At 34.3% G+C, this 19022-nt stretch overlaps 4 protein-coding genes and 2 pseudogenes across 5 annotated transcripts; all 6 read right to left on the minus strand.

Annotated features, from left to right (window-relative positions):
• Positions 1-976: 976 nt before the first annotated feature.
• LOC128035527 (codeine O-demethylase-like) lies at positions 977-1555 on the minus strand (annotated as a pseudogene).
• A 99-nt stretch (positions 1556-1654) lies between these two features.
• Positions 1655-2238, minus strand: LOC128035528 (S-norcoclaurine synthase 1-like). The gene is made up of 2 exons (XM_052625313.1): positions 2090-2238; positions 1655-1934 (listed from the first exon to the last, which is right to left on the minus strand). Exons 1-2 carry the CDS (start codon positions 2236-2238, stop codon positions 1655-1657), a joined length of 429 nt encoding a protein of 142 aa, XP_052481273.1.
• Positions 2239-3303: 1065 nt separating this feature from the next.
• On the minus strand, positions 3304-4895 carry LOC105765028 (S-norcoclaurine synthase 1). The gene is made up of 4 exons (XM_012583910.2): positions 4523-4895; positions 4186-4433; positions 3791-4115; positions 3304-3696 (listed from the first exon to the last, which is right to left on the minus strand). The coding sequence occupies exons 1-4, from the start codon at positions 4757-4759 to the stop codon at positions 3457-3459; spliced, it is 1050 nt and encodes a 349-aa protein (XP_012439364.1). The 5' UTR covers positions 4760-4895; the 3' UTR covers positions 3304-3456.
• Positions 4896-5503: 608 nt separating this feature from the next.
• On the minus strand, positions 5504-11176 carry LOC105762263 (S-norcoclaurine synthase 1-like; annotated as a pseudogene).
• Positions 11177-11494: 318 nt separating this feature from the next.
• On the minus strand, positions 11495-13133 carry LOC105765032 (peroxidase 20). The gene is made up of 4 exons (XM_012583914.2): positions 12643-13133; positions 12367-12558; positions 12081-12246; positions 11495-12017 (listed from the first exon to the last, which is right to left on the minus strand). The coding sequence occupies exons 1-4, from the start codon at positions 12862-12864 to the stop codon at positions 11596-11598; spliced, it is 1002 nt and encodes a 333-aa protein (XP_012439368.1). The 5' UTR covers positions 12865-13133; the 3' UTR covers positions 11495-11595.
• A 244-nt stretch (positions 13134-13377) lies between these two features.
• LOC105765031 (type I inositol polyphosphate 5-phosphatase 2) lies at positions 13378-18189 on the minus strand. 2 transcript variants are annotated; one of them, XM_052625471.1, is made up of 11 exons: positions 17287-18176; positions 17077-17182; positions 16901-16993; positions 16455-16542; positions 16261-16365; positions 15233-16046; positions 14838-15022; positions 14530-14638; positions 14303-14451; positions 13922-14147; positions 13378-13735 (listed from the first exon to the last, which is right to left on the minus strand). In XM_052625471.1, exons 1-10 carry the CDS (start codon positions 17314-17316, stop codon positions 13934-13936), a joined length of 1893 nt encoding a protein of 630 aa, XP_052481431.1. In that variant the 5' UTR covers positions 17317-18176; the 3' UTR covers positions 13378-13735; positions 13922-13933. The 2 variants fall into 2 exon arrangements, with proteins under 2 accessions (XP_052481431.1, XP_012439367.1); XM_012583913.2 differs by lacking the exons at positions 13378-13735; positions 14303-14451 and having other exon boundaries at positions 13941-14147; positions 17287-18189.
• Between the last annotated feature and the right edge of the window lie 833 nt (positions 18190-19022).

The raw sequence follows: 19022 nt of genomic DNA on the forward strand, positions 1-19022 counted from the left end.
TGTCTGCTCTACTTGACAACTACAAGACCTGATATCATGTTTGCTGTTAGCCTTCTATCCAGATTCATGCATTGCTACGATGTTGTTCATTTTAAAGCAACCAAAAGAGTTCTTAGATATGTGAAAGGGATTTTGGATTATGGAGTGAAGTTTGAAAAGGCAAAAGAGCTCAAGCTGATAAGGTATTCTGATAGCGATTAGGCAGGTTCCATCGATGACATGAAGAGCACTTCTGGTTATTTCTTCACTCTTGGGTCAGGGGTCTTTTGTTGGAGTTCAAAGAAGCAACAAACTGTTACTCAATCAACAGTTGAAGCATAGTAAATTGCAGCTGCAACAACTGTTAATCAAGCCATTTGGCTTAGGAAGCTCTTGTGTGATTTGAATGAAGATCAAGTTGAAGCTACTGAAATTAGAGTTGACAATCAGTCAGCTGTTGCCATAGCAAAAAATCCAGTATTTCATGGCAAGACCAAGCATTTTAAGATTAAATTTCATTTTGTTAGAGAGGCTGAACAATCAAATGAGGTTAATCTAACTCATTGCAGCTTAGAAAATCAGTCTACTGATATTCTAACTAAGTCTCTTGGTGCTAAAGATTTGAGAAGTTAAGAAGAAATATTGGTGTTTGTTGCATACAGTCCAATGAGGAGTGATGAATTTTGGCCTGCAATGCAACAGCAGACCAGCATTGAAGCTGAACCAGTGCAGCAACAACATTTTGTTCATACGTAACTTGACTTAGTTCTTTTGTAATTTGTATTTAAAGTTGGTAGGATTAGTTACTGATTTGTGTTTGATGTAATAGTTAATATGTCAGCTACATTTTGTCTGTAATTCAAGCTTTGTTTTAGTCAATACATCAGTGGGAGCAGTTATGTATTAGGAATCTGTCAATGTAACTTATTTGTTCCTTTTATTCTTAATGAAAACATACAAAAAAAATCAATTTTCAGATTTTAATCTTTGCTCAATGCTATTTGAATTCGATTTTATCTTCTTTTCTTTTTTGTTTTTGCTGCCAAAACCCCAACACAAGGTCTGCCAATGGTCCAATCTTAGTACCTACTTTCGAATTGTGAAATGCTGCCATTGACAGTCGCTCTTTCTCCTGATTCACCACAACTCTATGTTCTATGCTTCTCTATTCTCCATTGCTCATAATCTGTATTCATAGAATCTCTTCACTTCGAGGCACATTACATATACAATCCATCAAGTCTAAAGTCTGTATGTAGCTTCAAATATTGTTATGTTACCTCTATTATGTCTCCAATATCGACGATCAATGCACCAGGGATGGGTTTAACAGACACCCATTTTTCATCTGTCTTGATTTTTAATCCTTCATCTTCATTCACTTGAAGCAATAGTGTTAAGCCTGTGGCGTCAAAGTGTGGAGATGCACCCAATACCTTGCTTGCCTCTACACAATGTGGATAATAGTTCATTCTTATAACTTGTGCTCCATCCTCAGAAAAGCTTGGAAGCATCTTAGGATCAATCCCCAAGTTCTTGGCAATCCGTTTAATGAGATAAATTGTAACCTTATGCAACTCCGTCGAGTACTTGTCAAAGGTTTTTCTGAAAACAATTCAAGTTACAGACATCCTAATACGGTCATGAAGTTGAAGGATCATTATTGTCTATTGATTTACCTAAAGGAAGGGGGATTGGTCGGCCATAATCTTATATTTCTTAATGGCACAGGCAGGGGAAAAAGACAGAGCATGTCATTCCAATCTAGCTTCTGATCTACCGACCTTACCAAGGTTTGACCGTAACCTTCAATCTCATTTGGTAGCTGTGCATAAGCCATCTTCTCCTCCAATGGAAACTTAAAGAACTCTTGAGTGTCAATCTTCATTTTCTCAATCAGTTCATCTGCTATCCCATGATTGATTAACTGTTTCAACGTCAATAAAGATGAACCACTAAGTCCATTGATGTAAAAAAAAAAAGTTATTGTTCTTTAAGAATTCTGTTTCAATTAGGTACCTAGAAGAAACCCTAGTCTTTGCAAGCCTGGTGGAGTTTTTTCTGTTCATCACCATGATCTAGTTTGCTTATGTCAATTACAGGAATCTACTGGGATTCATCTATGGGAACTACTTCAAATTCGATCTCAGGTCTGATATATCTGGATGGGATGTTCTTTAGGTTCTTGGATGCAAGCGCTTGGACACTATCAACAGGTAAAGAACCAGCAAATGCTCTGCTCACCACCTTTGTTTCCATTTCTGTGAAGCTGTTGTTGGAGAATATGGATAATTACATGGGTTAGCCCAAATTAAAATGATCTAATTTGGTTAAAGTTTTATTAGGTTTTAATTATTAAATAAAGTATGAGTCAAATATGTGTAAATACTCTAATCTTTTTGCTTGTTATCCATCATTTCTAATTTCTATAATACAGACGCCTCCTAACCACTTTTGTTTCCATTGCCGTAAAGCTGTCTCAAGTTAAACAGTACGCTCAAATTATAATGTTAATGCATTACTTATTGAAAGGATATAAAACCACCAAACCGTTTTTGTCCTTTGCATGAATTATTGAAAAATATGTCCTTTTTTAATTTTTATTTTCGAAGCTTTTTGACTTTCACTTTGGGATCAAATCTTTGGAAATCTGAAACGACCCTGCACTAATGCCGACAGGCTATAAACACTGAGAAATTAAAATTGCACACCAATTGTTTAATCAGAACTACTTAATATAATCATTTTTACATCAACTGCTTCTTTGTAGTTTCTTGAAGACCCTGCTTTGTCATTTTCTCGAACAAAACCCTACCATTCTATTACGAGCTAATCTAAAATTACTTAGTAATCAGAATAACAGACAGAAAACAATGAAAAAGAAAAAGAAGATGAAGAGATTTTAGAGAAGACAAAAAAAAAAAAGAAAGAAAAGAGAATGTGTTTAAAGCAATGTTAGAATGAAATACAATTTTCTATTCTTTTAATAGGAACAGAATATGATTTTTATAATTTATAATTTAATTTAATACAGATACAAATACTTATTTGCAGCAACAAATTCTTTCTAATTTCTCTAACAATTTCGGTAAATAAATTTATATTCCCGTCTTAACAATTGATTTTGCAAATGAACTGAAGAAAACTTCTTCATTAGATGCAAAAGCCCAAACCAACTTTATTATCTCCCCTTCATGGTCTAACACCATTAACAGATCATAAAAATCCATTTCCTTCAAAAGTGTTAATGTTAGCTTAGATTTTAGGAGTTCATTTGGGAGTATGGGTCAAACGCTATTTAGGAGTTCCATGCAGTTGGAAACATGTCAAATAAGCTCAATCGATTTTAAATATAGTTTTCACAAATTGTTGCATTTCCAGATACAATAATCCTGTTATTTCAAACATTGAAATCAAGTCGCAAAAGAAGAGATTTAACATTGGACGAAGAGCTGATAAAGTCAATAAGATTTTGAACTAGAGCTTCATTTGATTCAACAAATGTTTCCCTTGAACTTTCCTGCTAAGCCTCAGTCTCAGAAACTCCTCAAGTGACATAGTCTTGTACTGTGCTTTGTTTGTCCGAACAAGATCTGCCAATGGTCCAATCTCGGTACCTGCTTTCGGACTGTGAAATGCTGCCAACGACAGCCGCTCTTTCGCCTGATTCACCACAACTCTATGTTCTATGCTTTTGTATTCTCCATTGCTCATAATCTGCATTCATAGCATCTCTTCACTTCGAGGCACATTACATATACAATCCATCAAGTCTAATGTCTGTATGTAGCTACAAATATTGTCATGTTACCTCTATTATGTCTCCAATGTTGACGATCAATGCTCCAGGGATGGGTTTAACAGGCACCCATTTCTCATCTTTCTTGATTTGTAATCCTTCAACTTCATTCACTTGAAGCAACAGTGTTAAGCCTGTGGCGTCAGAGTGTGGAGATGCACCCAATACCTTGCTTGCCTCTGCACATGGTGGATAATAGTTCGTTCTTATAGCTTGTGCTCCATCCTCGAAAAAGCTTGAAAGCATCTCAGGATCAGTTCCCAAGTTCTTGGCAATCCGATTAATGAGATAAATCGTAACCTTATGCAACTCCGTCGAGTACTTGTCAAAGGTTTCTCTGAAAACAACTCAAGTTACAGACATCCTAATACGGCCATGAAGTTGAAGGATCATTATTGTCAAGTTACCTGAAGGAAGGGGGATTGGTCGGCCAGAATCTTATATTTCTTAACGGTACAGGCAGGGGAAAAAGAAAGAGCATGTCATTCCAATCTAGCTTCTGATCTGCCGACCTTACCAAGGTTTGACCGTAACCTTCAATCTCATTTGGTAGCTGTGCATAAGCCATCTTCTCCTCCAATGGCAACTTAAAGAACTCTTGAGTGTCAATCTTCATTTTCTCAATCAGTTCATCTGCTATCCCATGATTGATTAACTGTTTCAACGTCAGTAAAGATGAACTACTAAGTCCACTGATGTAAAAAAAAGTTATGGTTCTTTAAGAATTCTGTTTAAATTAGGTACCTGGAAGAAACCCCAGTCTTTGCAAGCCTGATGGAGTTTTTTCTGTTCATCATCATGATCTAGTTTGCTCATGTCAATTACAGGAAACTGCTGGGATTCATCTATGGAAACTATAAATTCGACCTCAGGTCTGATATATCTGGATGGGATGTTCTTCAGGTTCTTGGATGCAAGTGCTTGGACACTATCAACAGGTAAAGAACCAGCAAATCCTCTGCTCACCACCTTTGTGTCCATTTCTATCTGAGAAATTTTTTTATCTGTTTATATGCTAAATGCTACTCTAATATGATACATCATTTTATTATCCATCATTTCTAATTTCTATAATGCACCTTGCACAAATTCCACTTGATAAAAAGGAAAGGCCATAAAGATTAATTGCACAGCAATTGGCTAATCACAAAGATATAATACAATTAACTTTTTCATTAAACAATTTCTTAGTAGGTCTCTTGATGGCCCTAGTTTGTCATTTCTTGAGCAAACCTAAGGTCTAAGGGTTAAGAAACCTACCATTCTTTCTGATTTCTCCTTCAATTTCATTGAGTACACTATTTCACCATTGTAACACTTGATTTGTGAAATGAACAAAATGAAAGTTCTTGATTAGATGCAAAAGCCCAAACCAGCTTTTATTATCTCCCCTAAGGGGCGTAGCTAGGGCCATAGTTAGGGGAGTGATAGGTGCCTCAACCCGGAAAAAAAAATTACTTTGACCTTTTAAAACTTTAAAAATAAAATTATACTTTGGTCCTTCCTAAAAATGATCAAAGTTTAATTTAATCCTTAAAAGATATAGACAATTAAAATATTCGTAAAAATTACAATTTAATTTCAGTCCTCTTAACAAATTTTCTAGCTTCGCCCTGCTCGCCTTCATGGTCTATTGTAACTTTAACACTATTGGATCATAACAATCCATTTCCTTAAAAATGTTAACAAGGACAAAGAGCTGATAAAGTGAACTAAGATTTTGAACTAGATCTTCATTTGATTCAACAGATGTTTCCCATCAAGCTTGCTGCTCAGCTTCAAGTTCAGGAACTCCTCAGCTGGTATAGTATTATATAGTGCTTTGTTGGTCTTAAGAAGATCTGGCAAAGGGCCAATCTGGGCATTCTTGTTTCCATAGTGAAGTGCTGCAATTGACAGCCGCTCTTTCTCCGGATTAACCACAGCTCTATGTTCTAAGCTTTTATATTCTCCATTGCTCATAAGTCATAATATGCATGTACAACATCTTTTCGATTAGTGGGCACTTCACATATTCAATCAGTCAAGTGTATGGAGTTTCAAGTATTGTTATGCTTATGTTAACTCCACCATGTCTCCAATATTGATGATAAATGCGGTAGGGATGGGTTTAATAGGCACCCATTTCTCATTTCTCTTGATTTGTAATCCTTCAACTTCATTCACTTGAAGCAAGAGCGTTAAGCCTGTAGAGTCTGAGTGTGTTGGTGTTTTTTGTACCGAGAGATCAGAACAAAGATAAGCAAAGAGAACACTTAGCAGATAGAATGAACTGCTTGTATATTCATCATCTTTTTCATTCCAAAAATTTACAATATATAAGTGAAATGGTTACAAGTTATCAACTAATCCTACCAAAACATTTTGGAAAAGTAAAAATAAAACTTGTACACGAACTAATTTGTCAAATCAGTATCTAAAAACATCATTTTAATACTAATTCTGCTTGTTTCAACAAGTCAATTTTAAGTAACAGATTTAACAAAAACATCAATTCCAGCATGTGCAAACCTTGCTCGCACTTCATTTGGGGGTTTGCCAAAACCCTTGACAGCTCACACTTTGATGAGCTCGTAGCTTTGTTTGAGCTCGTAACTTCAAATAAGCTCGCATATTTGTGACTTGAGTTCGTCATTGCATGAATGACCACTTCGCAACAGAGTATAGTAATGTACCATATACCTTGTTTGTCGGCTATTTTACCCATTTGACCTAAAAAAATAATATTTACTCAAATGACCTGAAATGAACAGTAAAATTAGATTATGGGAACTAGATGGCCGACACCACTATTTTTTTCTATTAAAAAAATAATTTTTGAGGTTTTGAACACTAGATGGCCGACACCCATATATTTAAAAATAAAAATAAAAATTGGGGTGCTGACACACTGATGGCCGGCACCCCTTTATCTAATTAAAAAATAATTTTTTAGGGGTGTGGTGCCGGCCAACAAATGGCCAAAATCACCCAACAAAAAAAGATTAGGAATATTGCAACATAACCCCTCCTTGTTTTTCCATCTTTTTTATTTCCCAAGTGTAATTACATATTTTATATTTTAAAACAATATTGAACTACTTGTCATGTTTTTTAATTATTATTGCATTACTCACATTATTATTAAATTTAAAAATTAATTTAAAATATATTGAACTATATATTTTATAAATATATTACTCGTTAGTTTTTAAAATAAAAAAACAATAATTTAGCAATGTTTATTTGAATTATTATAAAAGATGAAAATCATTAAAGAATATTCAAAATTTATCAAAAAACATATAATTTAATTGTGCATATTAAATTTAAATTAAATTTAAATTAACTACTTTTGATTTGAAAATTAACTAATTTAGTATCAATTACTGTCATTTTGGATACTGTATTTAGCATTTTAATATATTTTCACAATTATAAAATTCAATATTAAAATTAATAAATAGTTTTAAAATACTTTAGTTTGAAGTTCTTAAATAATATATTAAAATAAGATAACTTTAATAACTTTTATCAAAACCACCTCCAAACAATTATCATTACATTTAAAAATAAATATAATTTTTAGACTTAATTTATTATTTATACTTGAGTTTAACAACAATCAAGTTGCATTTAACAAAATAAAACAAAAATTAAAAAAATCATGAAAATTCAAATATGATGAGGAAATTCAATCATGAAAATTTTAAATTTAATAATAATGTGAGTGATGCAATAATAATTAAAAAACATTATAAGTAGTTCAATATTGTTTTAAAATAAAAAATATGTAATTAAACTTGGGAAATAAAAAAGATGAGAAAACAAAGAGGGGTTATGTTGCAATATTGTAACACCCCTAACCTTTATCCATCGCTAGTACAGAGTTACAGAGCATTACTAGACTTTTCAGATCAAATACAAACATTTCATATCATTTAACATACATAACATACTTTCAAGGCTCAGAATACACATTAGAAATAAATCGAGACTAAACCGAGTACTCAGAAAATTTTTCAAAAAATATAAAAAAATTTCAAAAGAGTAGGGGACACACGCCCGTGTGGCCAGACCGACGCCTGTGTCTCAGGCCGTGTGGGCTGTCGAAATAGGGGTACACGGTTGTGTCCCAACCCGTGTCCAATTTAGGGTGCTTATTGACTTGGGTCACACAACCAAGCTACACGCCTGTGTTCTAGGCAGTGTGAGTATACTGACTTGTAATATTAAAGTCCAGGGGTCACACGGCCAAGCCACACGCCCGTGTGCTAGGCCGTGTCAAAAATCCTAGGTATTCTGTTTTACAATTTAATAGATGCAGGGGATATAAGGCCAAACCACACACCCGTGTGTTAGGCTGTGTGTCACACACGACTAAGACACACGCTAGTGTCTCTGCTCGTGTGGATGAAAATATGCTCTTTTCAAGTCACATTTCTCACCCATTTTTTATTTCAACCTAAACACTTAAATTTGCACACTCATATGCCATAACAAAACCTTCAATACAACCAAATCAAGTTTTAAACATATCATATTATCAAATTTATTCAACATTCAAATCTACCATATTGATCAAAGCATATATTTGCATATTTATACCAAACATACTATACTATCTCATTCACCAACATGCCTATAAACTATTCATCACTTAACCACATCAAACATATATCAAGCATGATAAGACCACATATACATATATAAGTTGATTGTAAATATAAACAAAATGTAATTTCATAATATTTAAACAAACCAACTTTAATCAAATCCACACCAATCCTATACATGCCATATAAACCATAGTGTACGTTTCAAAAACTACCGGAATAAGCTGGATAGTGTGACTTGATGTGCTGATCCGATCTTCCAACCTCTCGAAAATCTACAAAGACATTAACCAACATGAGTAAGCTTAATGAAACTTAGTAAGTTCGATGGATTAAACATAAATCTTACCGAACCTACTATAACAGATCAATTAAATAAATTCATTCAATGTAAACTCCCTGCCAATCGCAACTTCACTCGATGAATACACTTATTTCAGATCAATATCAATAACAAACAATATGTCTTTCAATTTTAATTATATATTCACTTACCAAATCTTCCCAAATCGGAGAACGGCTTACAGATAAGAGTACATCTTTTTCAGAAGCCCGAAAGCTGAATAGAAGCTCATGGGAGCTAAACAGAAACCCATAAGGGTTGAACGGAAGCTCGTAAGAGCTGAATGGAAACTCATAAGGGTTAAATAGAAGCTCGTGAGAGCTAAACGAAAAGTAAACACGAAAGTTTGCAACAAATGCTGAACCTCGGTTTACTTGGGTAAATTGGCTGTCATTTTCCCCTAACGCTGTCAATTCGCCAAATGCCGAATATACTCAAATCCTGCGTTCCATTCAATCCAAATATCAAATTCAAATTTATAACTTTAACAATATTTCATTTTCAACAATAGAATAAATACATAATACCATTCATCAATTCAATATAAATATTAAAGTTTAACCATACGAACTTACCTGGGTTAAATTGTAATATTTGCAGGATTTTGGAGACTATTCTGCTAATTTTTTTTCATGAGTATCTATGGGATATTGATCTAAAATATAAAATTATTCATTCATTAGCATATATTTCAGTTCTAATTCAATTCAAAATTAATACCCTTCTATTTTTTAATTTACACAATTACCCCAAACTTTCTCGACTTTTACAATTTAGTCCTTAACTAATTAATCTTATCAAATTAACTAATTTTTTTCTCAATTAATAATTTATCTAAATATTCTAGGCTATCATACAGCTCTTGATAAAATAAAAATTTAATACCAAACCCTAATTCTTTAATTTTTCACAATTTGATCCTAAAACAATATTTAACAAAATCACTTTATTCATCTAAAACATCTAATACTTATCAATGGAAACTTTCAAAATTTTTAATAAAATTTTCACAAATGGGCTTTATTAACTCTTTAAATCCTCCCATATTTACCATTTAAGTCATTTAATCACTATTTATTATAATTCACAAGTTTTGTACCTTTTTAATTTAGTCCTTTTTAATTAATTAACTATCAAAACGTTAAAATTTTCTATCAAAACTTTAATACTACCTTAATGACACTCCGTAAATACTTAGAAAAATATTTACGGCTCGATTTATAGAAACGAGGTCTCGATACCTCATTTTCTAAAACCACTTGACCTAGAATTTTACTACTCGAACCTAATAATTCATTATAAAACTTAAATTGCGAGTTCAAAAATATTTCTAAAACCACATTTGACTCATAAATACTAAATAATAAAATTTACGACCTTATTCGTAGAATTTAGTGGCCTCGAACCACTGTTTTCGACACTACTGAAAATCAGATTGTTACAACTATTCCCAATCTTTTTTGTTCGGTGATTTTGGCCATTTGTTGGCCGGCACTCCACCCCCCAAAAAAATTATTTTTTTAATCAGATAAAGGGGTGCCGACCACCAAAATTTTATTAAAAAAATACATGGGTGCCGGACATCTAGTGTCCAAAACCCCAAAAATTATTTTTTTAATAAAAAAATAGTGGTGCCGGCCATCTATTTCCCATAACTTAATTTTACTGTTCATTTCAAGTCATTTGGGTGAATACTTTTGAACCAGAGTAATTTTTGTAAATATTAATTTTTTTTAGATTAGATGAATAAAATAGCCTTGTTTGCCTCTGGACAAGGTGGAGTTCATCCTTATTCCTTGTGTTCCATCCTCAAAAAATCTTGCAAGCATCTCGGGAACAGTCCCCAAGTTGTTGGCAATCAACTTCATGAGATGAATCATATCCTTATACAACTCCATTGAGTACCTATCAAAACTTGCTCTGAAAACAGCATAAGTTGCAGACGATTAATGCTATACCCTATCACGGTCATGAAGTTGAAGGATGATTACTGATTACCTGAATGAAGGGGTATTGGTCGGCCAGAATCTCATATTTTGCAAGGGCACAGGCAAGGGAAGAAGGAAGAGCATGTCGCGGCAATCAAGCTTCTGGTCTTCTGAAAGCACGAAGGCTTGACCATAGCCTTCAAGGTTGTTTGATGTAAAAATTATAAATTTATCATTCAACTATTTGAATTAAGTTCCTAACTGACATTGTGGAGATGAGTAAATTTATAATTTGATTACTCAACTATTAATAAATTTACAATTTAATCTTTTTCAACGATATTTAATAATTCTTACATTGAAACAATAAGTTAATTTATGTTGTCTCAAGATCTTAGGTTTTTCTTTTCTTTTAATATTTCACCTTTCAAAAATAATCAATTAATCAAATAAAACGTATGCGCGAAAAGAAGAATTGATGAATTATATAAAGAAATAAGAAGTCCTTAATTACAAGACAATCTAGTAGCATGTTTCTTTAGTTATTAATTGGATACAATAATGATGATAAAAGTGATATAGATAATTAATTGCTAAACAAGAAGGAAATTAGTCACTATGAAGAAGGGTGTTTTTTTCATATTAATGGTGAGAATGAAATCAACGAAACAAGATAAAACTTCAAATTGTAAATTGCAAAATAAAAGCCGAAAAGGTTAGTCAGCCCCTGTTTTTTGAATTGCAGCATCCAACTTTTGCTGAAGGAGGTGTTTAAGAGGCTAATGATCAGTTTTGATGGTGAATATGGGGCATATATTGTTTCTCATAGATTGAGAGATCACAAGTGCTGTGGTCCAAAACTACTGGTTAATCATAACACTACTTGATACAAATACTTTTACATCAAACTGTTTCTTTGAAGGAGCTACTTGGTCATTTTCTTGCTAAGGCCTAAGGGTTAACAAACCTACAATTCTTTCTAATTTCTCCTTCAAGTCCAGTGAGTACATTAATATTGCCCATCTTAACAATTGATTTCGCAAATGAACTGAAGAAAAGCTCTTCATTAGCTGCGAAAACCCAAACCAGCTTTATTATCTCTCCTTCATGGTCTTCTGTGACCAACACATTATCAGATCCTAATAATCCATTCCCTTCAAGTATGTTAATGTAATAATGATTGTCAAACTTTGCAGGAGTTGAAAAATCGAGCGGTGCAATCGCATCATCCCTTCCTGAATCCGGGCATATGGACCGTAGGATTCTTCGAAATGTCCGGTATCTTTTGTACTTGTCACGCTTTTCTTCCATGTTTATGTCATAAACCCTTTGTCTGAAACTCACACATCTTGCCTTCCCAAGTGTATGGCCACCTGTTAACCACAGAATTTAGCTTTACATACATACATACATACATACAAGATTGAGACAGTTACCTGACAAAGCAACCAAATCTTCTATATCGAGACCTTGTTCGTTGAAGTTGGAAATAAGAGTCTCCAGAGAGGAATTTGGGGCAGGGATGAACTGGTTTGCACCATCAAGGCTTGCTTTCATGGAGTCTCTCCTCCCTAACCAAACCTTCCATCTTGGGCCTCCTCTCTGATCAAATACACAACACTAGGTTAACTAGGATGGTGTTATCATGGTTGCCTCGCATCATACATTATTAGATCATTCATATATATATATACACACACTATTTGAGAGATTTAAAAGTACCAAAGCGACAGCATCGCGAGCAACCATGGCTAGAATATCAGCACAGGAGACAGTTAGGGGACAAGCCTCTTCCAAAATGTACTTTATCTCATCAATGACTTTGAATCCACGTACAGAATTGAGGTTAGGCCCTGCTTGCTTTTCACTAATGATGTCTCCATGGTTGTCCAAAAGAATTGATGCATCACATCCCTAACACCCCAAATCACATTCATCAATTAAACCCAAAAATTAATGAAAGGTAACCAAATATGATACTGAGAAAAGAGATCTAACCATAACAAAGCAATCATGAAAATGCAAGCGAAGGAGCGAGGCTGCCATTCGAGGATCTTTGAGCACTGCAATCTCAACATTTCTGCTAACAATCTCTTCTGCCAAGGGACATGTTTCTTTGTAGTAATCAAGATACAGAACTTCATTTTCAACACTTAATGTAATTCTAACCATATTTAAAACAAAAACCACTAATGTGAAGGATGCTCTAATAATCTCCATTCAAGCAAATTGGAAAATTAAAAAATCGCTTGTAGAATTAAGGTGGCTCAAGTTGATAGATATTGCATGGCTATATCAATATATATATGGGCACACATTTTGACAGCTACGTTTTTCTTGTATCATTAATGCCTCTTCTGTGTTTTTCAAGCCAACTTATCTTTAAAAAAAATCCTTCGAGCTGTTTAATCAAAGTAGATACAACCAACACCTAATCTAACTGTTCTTTGTCTTTATTGTCATTTGTCACTACTAATCTTGCCACTGCTACAGTCTGAATGATCTGATTCGAAACCAAAAACAAACTTTCAACACATATATTATAATTTAAGCTCCTGTTGGTGTTATTAAAATAAATTCATAGTCAAATTATGGTTCTGTCTAACTCTTGAATCTTTCTCATCAGTCTGAATTTTCAATGAACTTCGGGAAATGCCAATTTTAGTTTATAATATCACCAAAATTTGGCTCAAACTTCAAAAATTAAAGGGGAAAAAATAAAGAAGAGAAAAGTTACAAGACATGCTGAAATTACTGCAAAATTTCTGTGGGCTGTAAGAGGAGTTTGTAGAAATATAAACTTAAAAGGTGACTATAATATACAGAAGACAAAAAGAAGAAAAGAATTTTTAGTTTCTATACTTCCAGCTCCACTAAAACGACAAGTTCTAAAGCTGTAGTTAACTCTATATCATAATAGTTTGACTCCCACTGCAAACTACTCAATATCCTACTGTCATCTCTTGAACATAAAGTAGCTTGCTCATTTCCTGTAGTGCTATGTTATTGAATCCTCCTGTGGCATCTCGGAACATGTCCCCCAAAAAAAAGACCCTGCTTTCATCTCGTCGTGTTATTTGGTATCCTGCTTCTGTAATAATACATGTAATCAGACATTGAAAGAGCAATTATTATTGTATATCATTGAATATCAAATCGAGATGAGCTTTTTTTTTTTTTTTTATAATAACTACTTTGTTCAGATTCTTAGCACAGAGGGAACGGTCATCAAGACACTGGTATGTTTGGTAACTTGTTAATTGTTAAGTTTTATTACCTGGTTTTTCTGCTAAAGCTCAAAGTCTTCATTTTCATTAAAGAATATGTCAGGATGAACAGCAGCAGTGCTAACATTGAGAACCCTTTGCAACTTCCGATGGTCCAAGACTTCAACTTCAAGTAAAAACGTTGAACTGATGGGTCGATGATCAGAGAATCGTATTTCAGCTTGCTGGTAACAAAGTTGTTTTATGCCTTTTCCTAACCAGAGTATACGATCACACCTACCAAGCGAATTAATACACATTATAAGCAATCGAATAATGTGGCAGTTTATGAATAATCAGTGACATTGTGCCAGAAATGTTGGATTTCCAGAAATCTTTTCTAACTTTTAAATCACATTTTTGTTCGTTACTTTACAAAAGCTATTGCATACCATGCCGGAGATCTCTTCTTCTCTCCTTCTCTAGGGATCTCACCAACATATCTATCTGAGTCCATTTCATACTTATAGGTGGGAGGAAAGTCTATTACCCCTTCTTTCCATCCATCAAATACATGGCCACTACACAGTTCATTATGAAGCTGTGGAACAGAATTGAAGCCATTTGTTATTAAAAAAGTCTGTACACTAAGGTAAAACTAGATCACTCTGATACTCACCTGATCATAGTTGATTAGTTTGTCCCAGCGCTTTAAAGCAACAAGCTTTCGAACCTCGGCATCCAACAAATTGAGACGATAATTCAAATCCCCGAACCAAAATATCTGACTGTCAAGAGAATAGCCATTTACAAATTAATGTCTCATGTAGAATTCACTAAGAATATAGGTGACATTGATTGACATTAGCTGTTTGTTTGCTTCAAATTAATGCAAACTGCTCCACAAAAATTGGCAAACTGACTAGTTCTTGCGTACATGAAGTGTGAACAGAATTAATAAAAATTAGATGCTGAAATTTTACTTACTCATGAGATGGAATTGTTAGGGGCTGATCTGTATCAAGGGCAGATGAGAAATGGGTACGTCGTATAATTTCATACACATCGGAGTTACGTTTTTGCTCAGCTCCAACCTTATGACCTGAAGTCAGATGAGAACACACAAAGCACAGCCTGGACTGAAAAAGTGTCATGCTAACAGAAACTGATCCCTGCAAAAGCAAAACCCATTTAAGAAATCAATAATAATAATAAAGCATGAATGTTCAGTGTTTGATCAGTGCTAATGGTAAATGTCATCCACTTTGCAGCCGAAATAATTCACTAGAAAAGTATTTGTGGTAGCTATGAACCGTAGTTTTGGTGTCAAAGACATCTGTAAAATGCCTAATCCGTTCCTAGAATAGAAGAATAGTCAATACCTTGTTTCCCATGTAGCCCATAAGACCAATTCCAACGGGAGAGACTTCCAAATTGTTTATATGTCTCCTCAGCCTCTTTCGTACCCATATCGATATGTATATTCCAACCATCTGTTTGCTAACTATCCTTACGTACTTTGGACGTGACGTTGCCCCATCATTGTCTTGTTGCTCCACTGGTACTTCTAAGAAAGTATCATCCTCCTCTTCAGGAAACTCGTCAGATATCTCGGAGAAAGAATCACCAACCTCTAGCTTTGGTTCCTCATGCACGATTGACTCTAGGTTTCCGGAGCTAAAGTGTGATCTTTTCAATCTTCTTCCTGTTAACAACGCATGATGCGGACTACAAAGGATGGAGTTATCTGCCAGAGTAAAGCCAATTCTAGCTGAGCTGCTTAGTACTCTCCGCAATTTCGAATGTGAAGAGACAACTTGTGGGGTTGCATCTAACGAGTGTTCTGGCCAGTCTAACCTAGTGTCAAAATCGACTCCATATATTCTCTTCATATTTAAATTTTGTCCAATGTCAGAAACTTTCTTCAACTCTTTTTCTTCTAATTCATAGCCATTAGCAGTCTCCAGATCACGCATAATTCCCAACGGTGTGGCATCTATTTCATCTGCTAATACATCTGCAACCGAAGAAGTCCTTAACACAGGAGAAGGTGGGGCACTATAGCATTTGTGCTTGCTTTCAGGTTCCGAAGATTTGTTCAGAGTCCTTCGAATGATTGCCTCCCATTTAGGAATCGGTCTGTTATCCTCGGCTCCGAATACATTTCCGGCATTCAAAGGGACTACCTCTTGGAAGCTGTCCAAAGCAGATCTAGTATTAAAATATTGGATGAAAAAAAAACAGAAGCATCTAAAAACAAAACCAATAGTCAAGCAACAACCAGCAATTGAGAGAGAAAAATATAAGTAAATTGCATATGCACATGGTGCTTACTCATCCACAGCAGGCAAAGATGTGGAAGATTAAACCTCAAATGGTATAAGGTCCAGCAGAGAAAGGAAATACTCACCCAATAATGTAAATATCTGCTAGCTCTTCGGTGCAAAGCCAATCATCAATCTTGAGATCCTCGAATGGAAGTCGTCCAGCAACATTCCAAGTGCATATTCTCAACCTACATATGCAACCACAATATGTTTCAATAAGAATTAATACACAACACCTTAAGGCATTCACTTTAAGCATAAGCAATTTGCGGCCAACCTCACATCCTTTATATTGATGTATTGTGCACGCAGAGTTTCTGATTTCCCCCGCCTGTGTCTGAATCGATAACCCTTACTAGGTGAATCTGAACAATGAGACATCAAACCATACAAAACAACTTCAGACAAACAAATTATTAGATAACAACAATTTACTTAAGACCTTAGTTAGGCTCATATTTTGATCTCTATAATACAGGGGTGTGGACATTGCATATATATTTTAACAGTTTTACATATAGGTCACATGCACGGTTAAGAACCAAGGCCATCAGGGCGACATCAATAGAAATCAATGTTTACCGCATAGCAAAAAACAGGCATGGCAGAAGGGAACAAGAAGAATCAACACAGATAAGTTTGAATATGCTCTTAAGCTGAAAGAAATATTGAAGAACTTTTATTCTAACAAGGCAAAGCACAGATGTAGAAAACAAATATTGCCTGAAATTCGGCTTCTGCAGTCAGATTGCTTTCCTGGTGTCCTATGGGTATGATCCTCATCATCGTCCAATCTCGAGTCTTTAATAGAGCAAGCTGGATGAAAATTGAAGAAAAACATCATCAAAAGAAGGAAAGTATAAGGAAAAGATAGATTGATCAATGTGACATGACATTACCATCATCTTCACTCTCGGTTTCGGTGTCGACCTCATCTTCACTAAAATCATACACTTTTGGCTTTATATTCAACCATTTCTTCATCACAATGGATGGCCAAAAGGCCTAAAATCAAAACAATTTGACCAAAGTTAAGCAATTCAATCATCATTTTTTACATTAATTCCAAATTTGGATAAAAGCAAAAACCAGTAAGCACCGAAGCATACCTCAGAACGCCTTCCCCTCCTAGTTTTCATAATCTTTTATCAAAAAAAGAAAAAAAAAACTGAGAGTAGATATAAGCAGCTTCCAAGGAACAGGTTGTGGACCTTGAAAATGGAAGCAAGAACAGGAGGCTAAATTGTCTGATATTCACAGTTCTGTAAGATTAATATATAGAGTTATAACAGACAATTACAACAAAGGACTAAAGTCGGCTTATTTGATGCCAAGCACAAGGAAGATTCATGCTAGGCACCAAACAGAGAAAAACATGTTTCTCAGACATATAAATTAAACCTCAACTTGCAAAAAATAGATAAAAAGGAAAAAGAAAATTCTCTATGGTCCTCTTCTCAGACGTCCAAAATTCCTCTGCTAGAAAATTGGCAAAAGCATTTTTTTATATATATTATAAAATATTCAATTATAACCAGAAAAACAGACCCAGAAAAATCAAAAAAGTCACTTTCAATATAACATAACTACAGTCATAATTCAATTGATAATGCAACACGCTTTCATGTCAAGCAATTCACTGGCTATGTAAAGAAAAAAAAAACGTTATTTTTAACTCTAATGAAAACCCAACAAGATTAAAACTTTAACAAATGCAAACCCAAACAAAATAGCAAACTTCACCTTAAGGTGGTAAACAATTAGAACCCAGATCATCAAGCTAACCCCTTAAACTAACAAAAAAATTTTCCGACCACAAATAATAACTTAGAATGATGACACTATAAAAGCAAAGAAAAACACTGATTAAGACAAGAACCAATAAATTTGAGGAGGGAAAAAAAAGACAAGAAATCATAAATGGGGAAGGGGGAAAAAAAACCGATGATCATACTATTCAGCAGCCAGGATTTGGTTATACCCCACCATTACAATAAATATATACAAAAAATGAAGCAATCCAAATAAACAAAAAGGAAAGTTGACACTACTGGGGCACTTTAAAAATATATAAAAGTTTTTAAGTCAAATGGGTAATCAACATTCAACACAAAGTAAACCAACAACAGCTGTAGAGCCCCATTGGCTGGACGGTTTTCATGCAAAAACGTATCTTCTATAAATATATTGTAAATACAATAAAATACTATAATAATAAAGTAAACCATATTTATTAATCATGAAAAAGAAAAGATAATAAGGTTAGATGTTTGAAAATTTGACGCATGAACTGTAACACAAAATGGACCACATAAGCTGGATCATCCGCACTATATGTGAAGGTAAATAGCTTTCTGGGTATCAACTGAAAAATCCACGTCAGTTTTCTTTTACTTTTCTTTTGTCCATTAAAAAAAAAAAACTTTATGGTTTTTCTTCTACTTTTTTTTTTCCTTGGAGGGCTAATTATGGGAATGCTGACTTTAAGGTTGTGGATTATGAGGAGATTTGGGAATTGGGATTATAGCCATGTAAAAAGGAATAAGAATTAACTAAGCATAACGGCATTTCCTTTTTATCCTCTAGTTCTCCTATCTAAGTAGGGGACAGGTGAAGTTGTGAACATGCGTACGGCAAGTTGTACTTAAGGTTGTCTTTGAGACGAGAGGTATATAGGTTGAAATAGTGAATGTAAACTCAACTATTAGGCTGTAGTACTACTGTTCTTTTTCTTTTCTTTTTTTTTTTTGGTGTCTAAAACTTTAGGGGATTATAATGTTAAAAAAAATTAGGTGATTACAACTTGTCTCCAATTTCAACTTCTATTTGTGGCTGGGCTTCCATT

The sequence above is a fragment of the Gossypium raimondii genome, chromosome 12 (genome assembly GCF_025698545.1).
Source record: "Gossypium raimondii isolate GPD5lz chromosome 12, ASM2569854v1, whole genome shotgun sequence".
NCBI lineage: Eukaryota > Viridiplantae > Streptophyta > Magnoliopsida > Malvales > Malvaceae > Gossypium > Gossypium raimondii.

Excerpts from the sequence above, each read along its gene's own strand:
- LOC128035528 (XM_052625313.1), bottom strand. The coding sequence starts at position 2,238 with ATGGAAACAAAGGTGGTGAGCAGAGCATTTGCTGGTTCTTTACCTGTT. Across the intron at positions 1,935-2,089 it reads GTTCCCATAGATGAATCCCA|TGGTTCATCTTTATTGACGT; the intron begins GTAGATTCCTGT and ends CAATGGACTTAG.
- LOC105765028 (XM_012583910.2), bottom strand. The coding sequence starts at position 4,759 with ATGGACACAAAGGTGGTGAGCAGAGGATTTGCTGGTTCTTTACCTGTT. Across the intron at positions 4,434-4,522 it reads AAGACTGGGGTTTCTTCCAG|TTAATCAATCATGGGATAGC; the intron begins GTACCTAATTTA and ends ACGTTGAAACAG. Across the intron at positions 4,116-4,185 it reads ACCAATCCCCCTTCCTTCAG|AGAAACCTTTGACAAGTACT; the intron begins GTAACTTGACAA and ends AGTTGTTTTCAG.
- LOC105765032 (XM_012583914.2), bottom strand. The coding sequence starts at position 12,864 with ATGGAGATTATTAGAGCATCCTTCACATTAGTGGTTTTTGTTTTAAAT. Across the intron at positions 12,559-12,642 it reads TTCATGATTGCTTTGTTATG|GGATGTGATGCATCAATTCT; the intron begins GTTAGATCTCTT and ends TTGGGGTGTTAG. Across the intron at positions 12,247-12,366 it reads CTCGCGATGCTGTCGCTTTG|AGAGGAGGCCCAAGATGGAA; the intron begins GTACTTTTAAAT and ends GTATTTGATCAG.
- LOC105765031 (XM_052625471.1), bottom strand. The coding sequence starts at position 17,316 with ATGAAAACTAGGAGGGGAAGGCGTTCTGAG. Across the intron at positions 16,047-16,260 it reads GCAGATATTTACATTATTGG|CTTCCAAGAGGTAGTCCCTT; the intron begins GTGAGTATTTCC and ends TGCTTTGGACAG. Across the intron at positions 14,148-14,302 it reads AAGAAGAGATCTCCGGCATG|GTGTGATCGTATACTCTGGT; the intron begins GTATGCAATAGC and ends TTCGCTTGGTAG.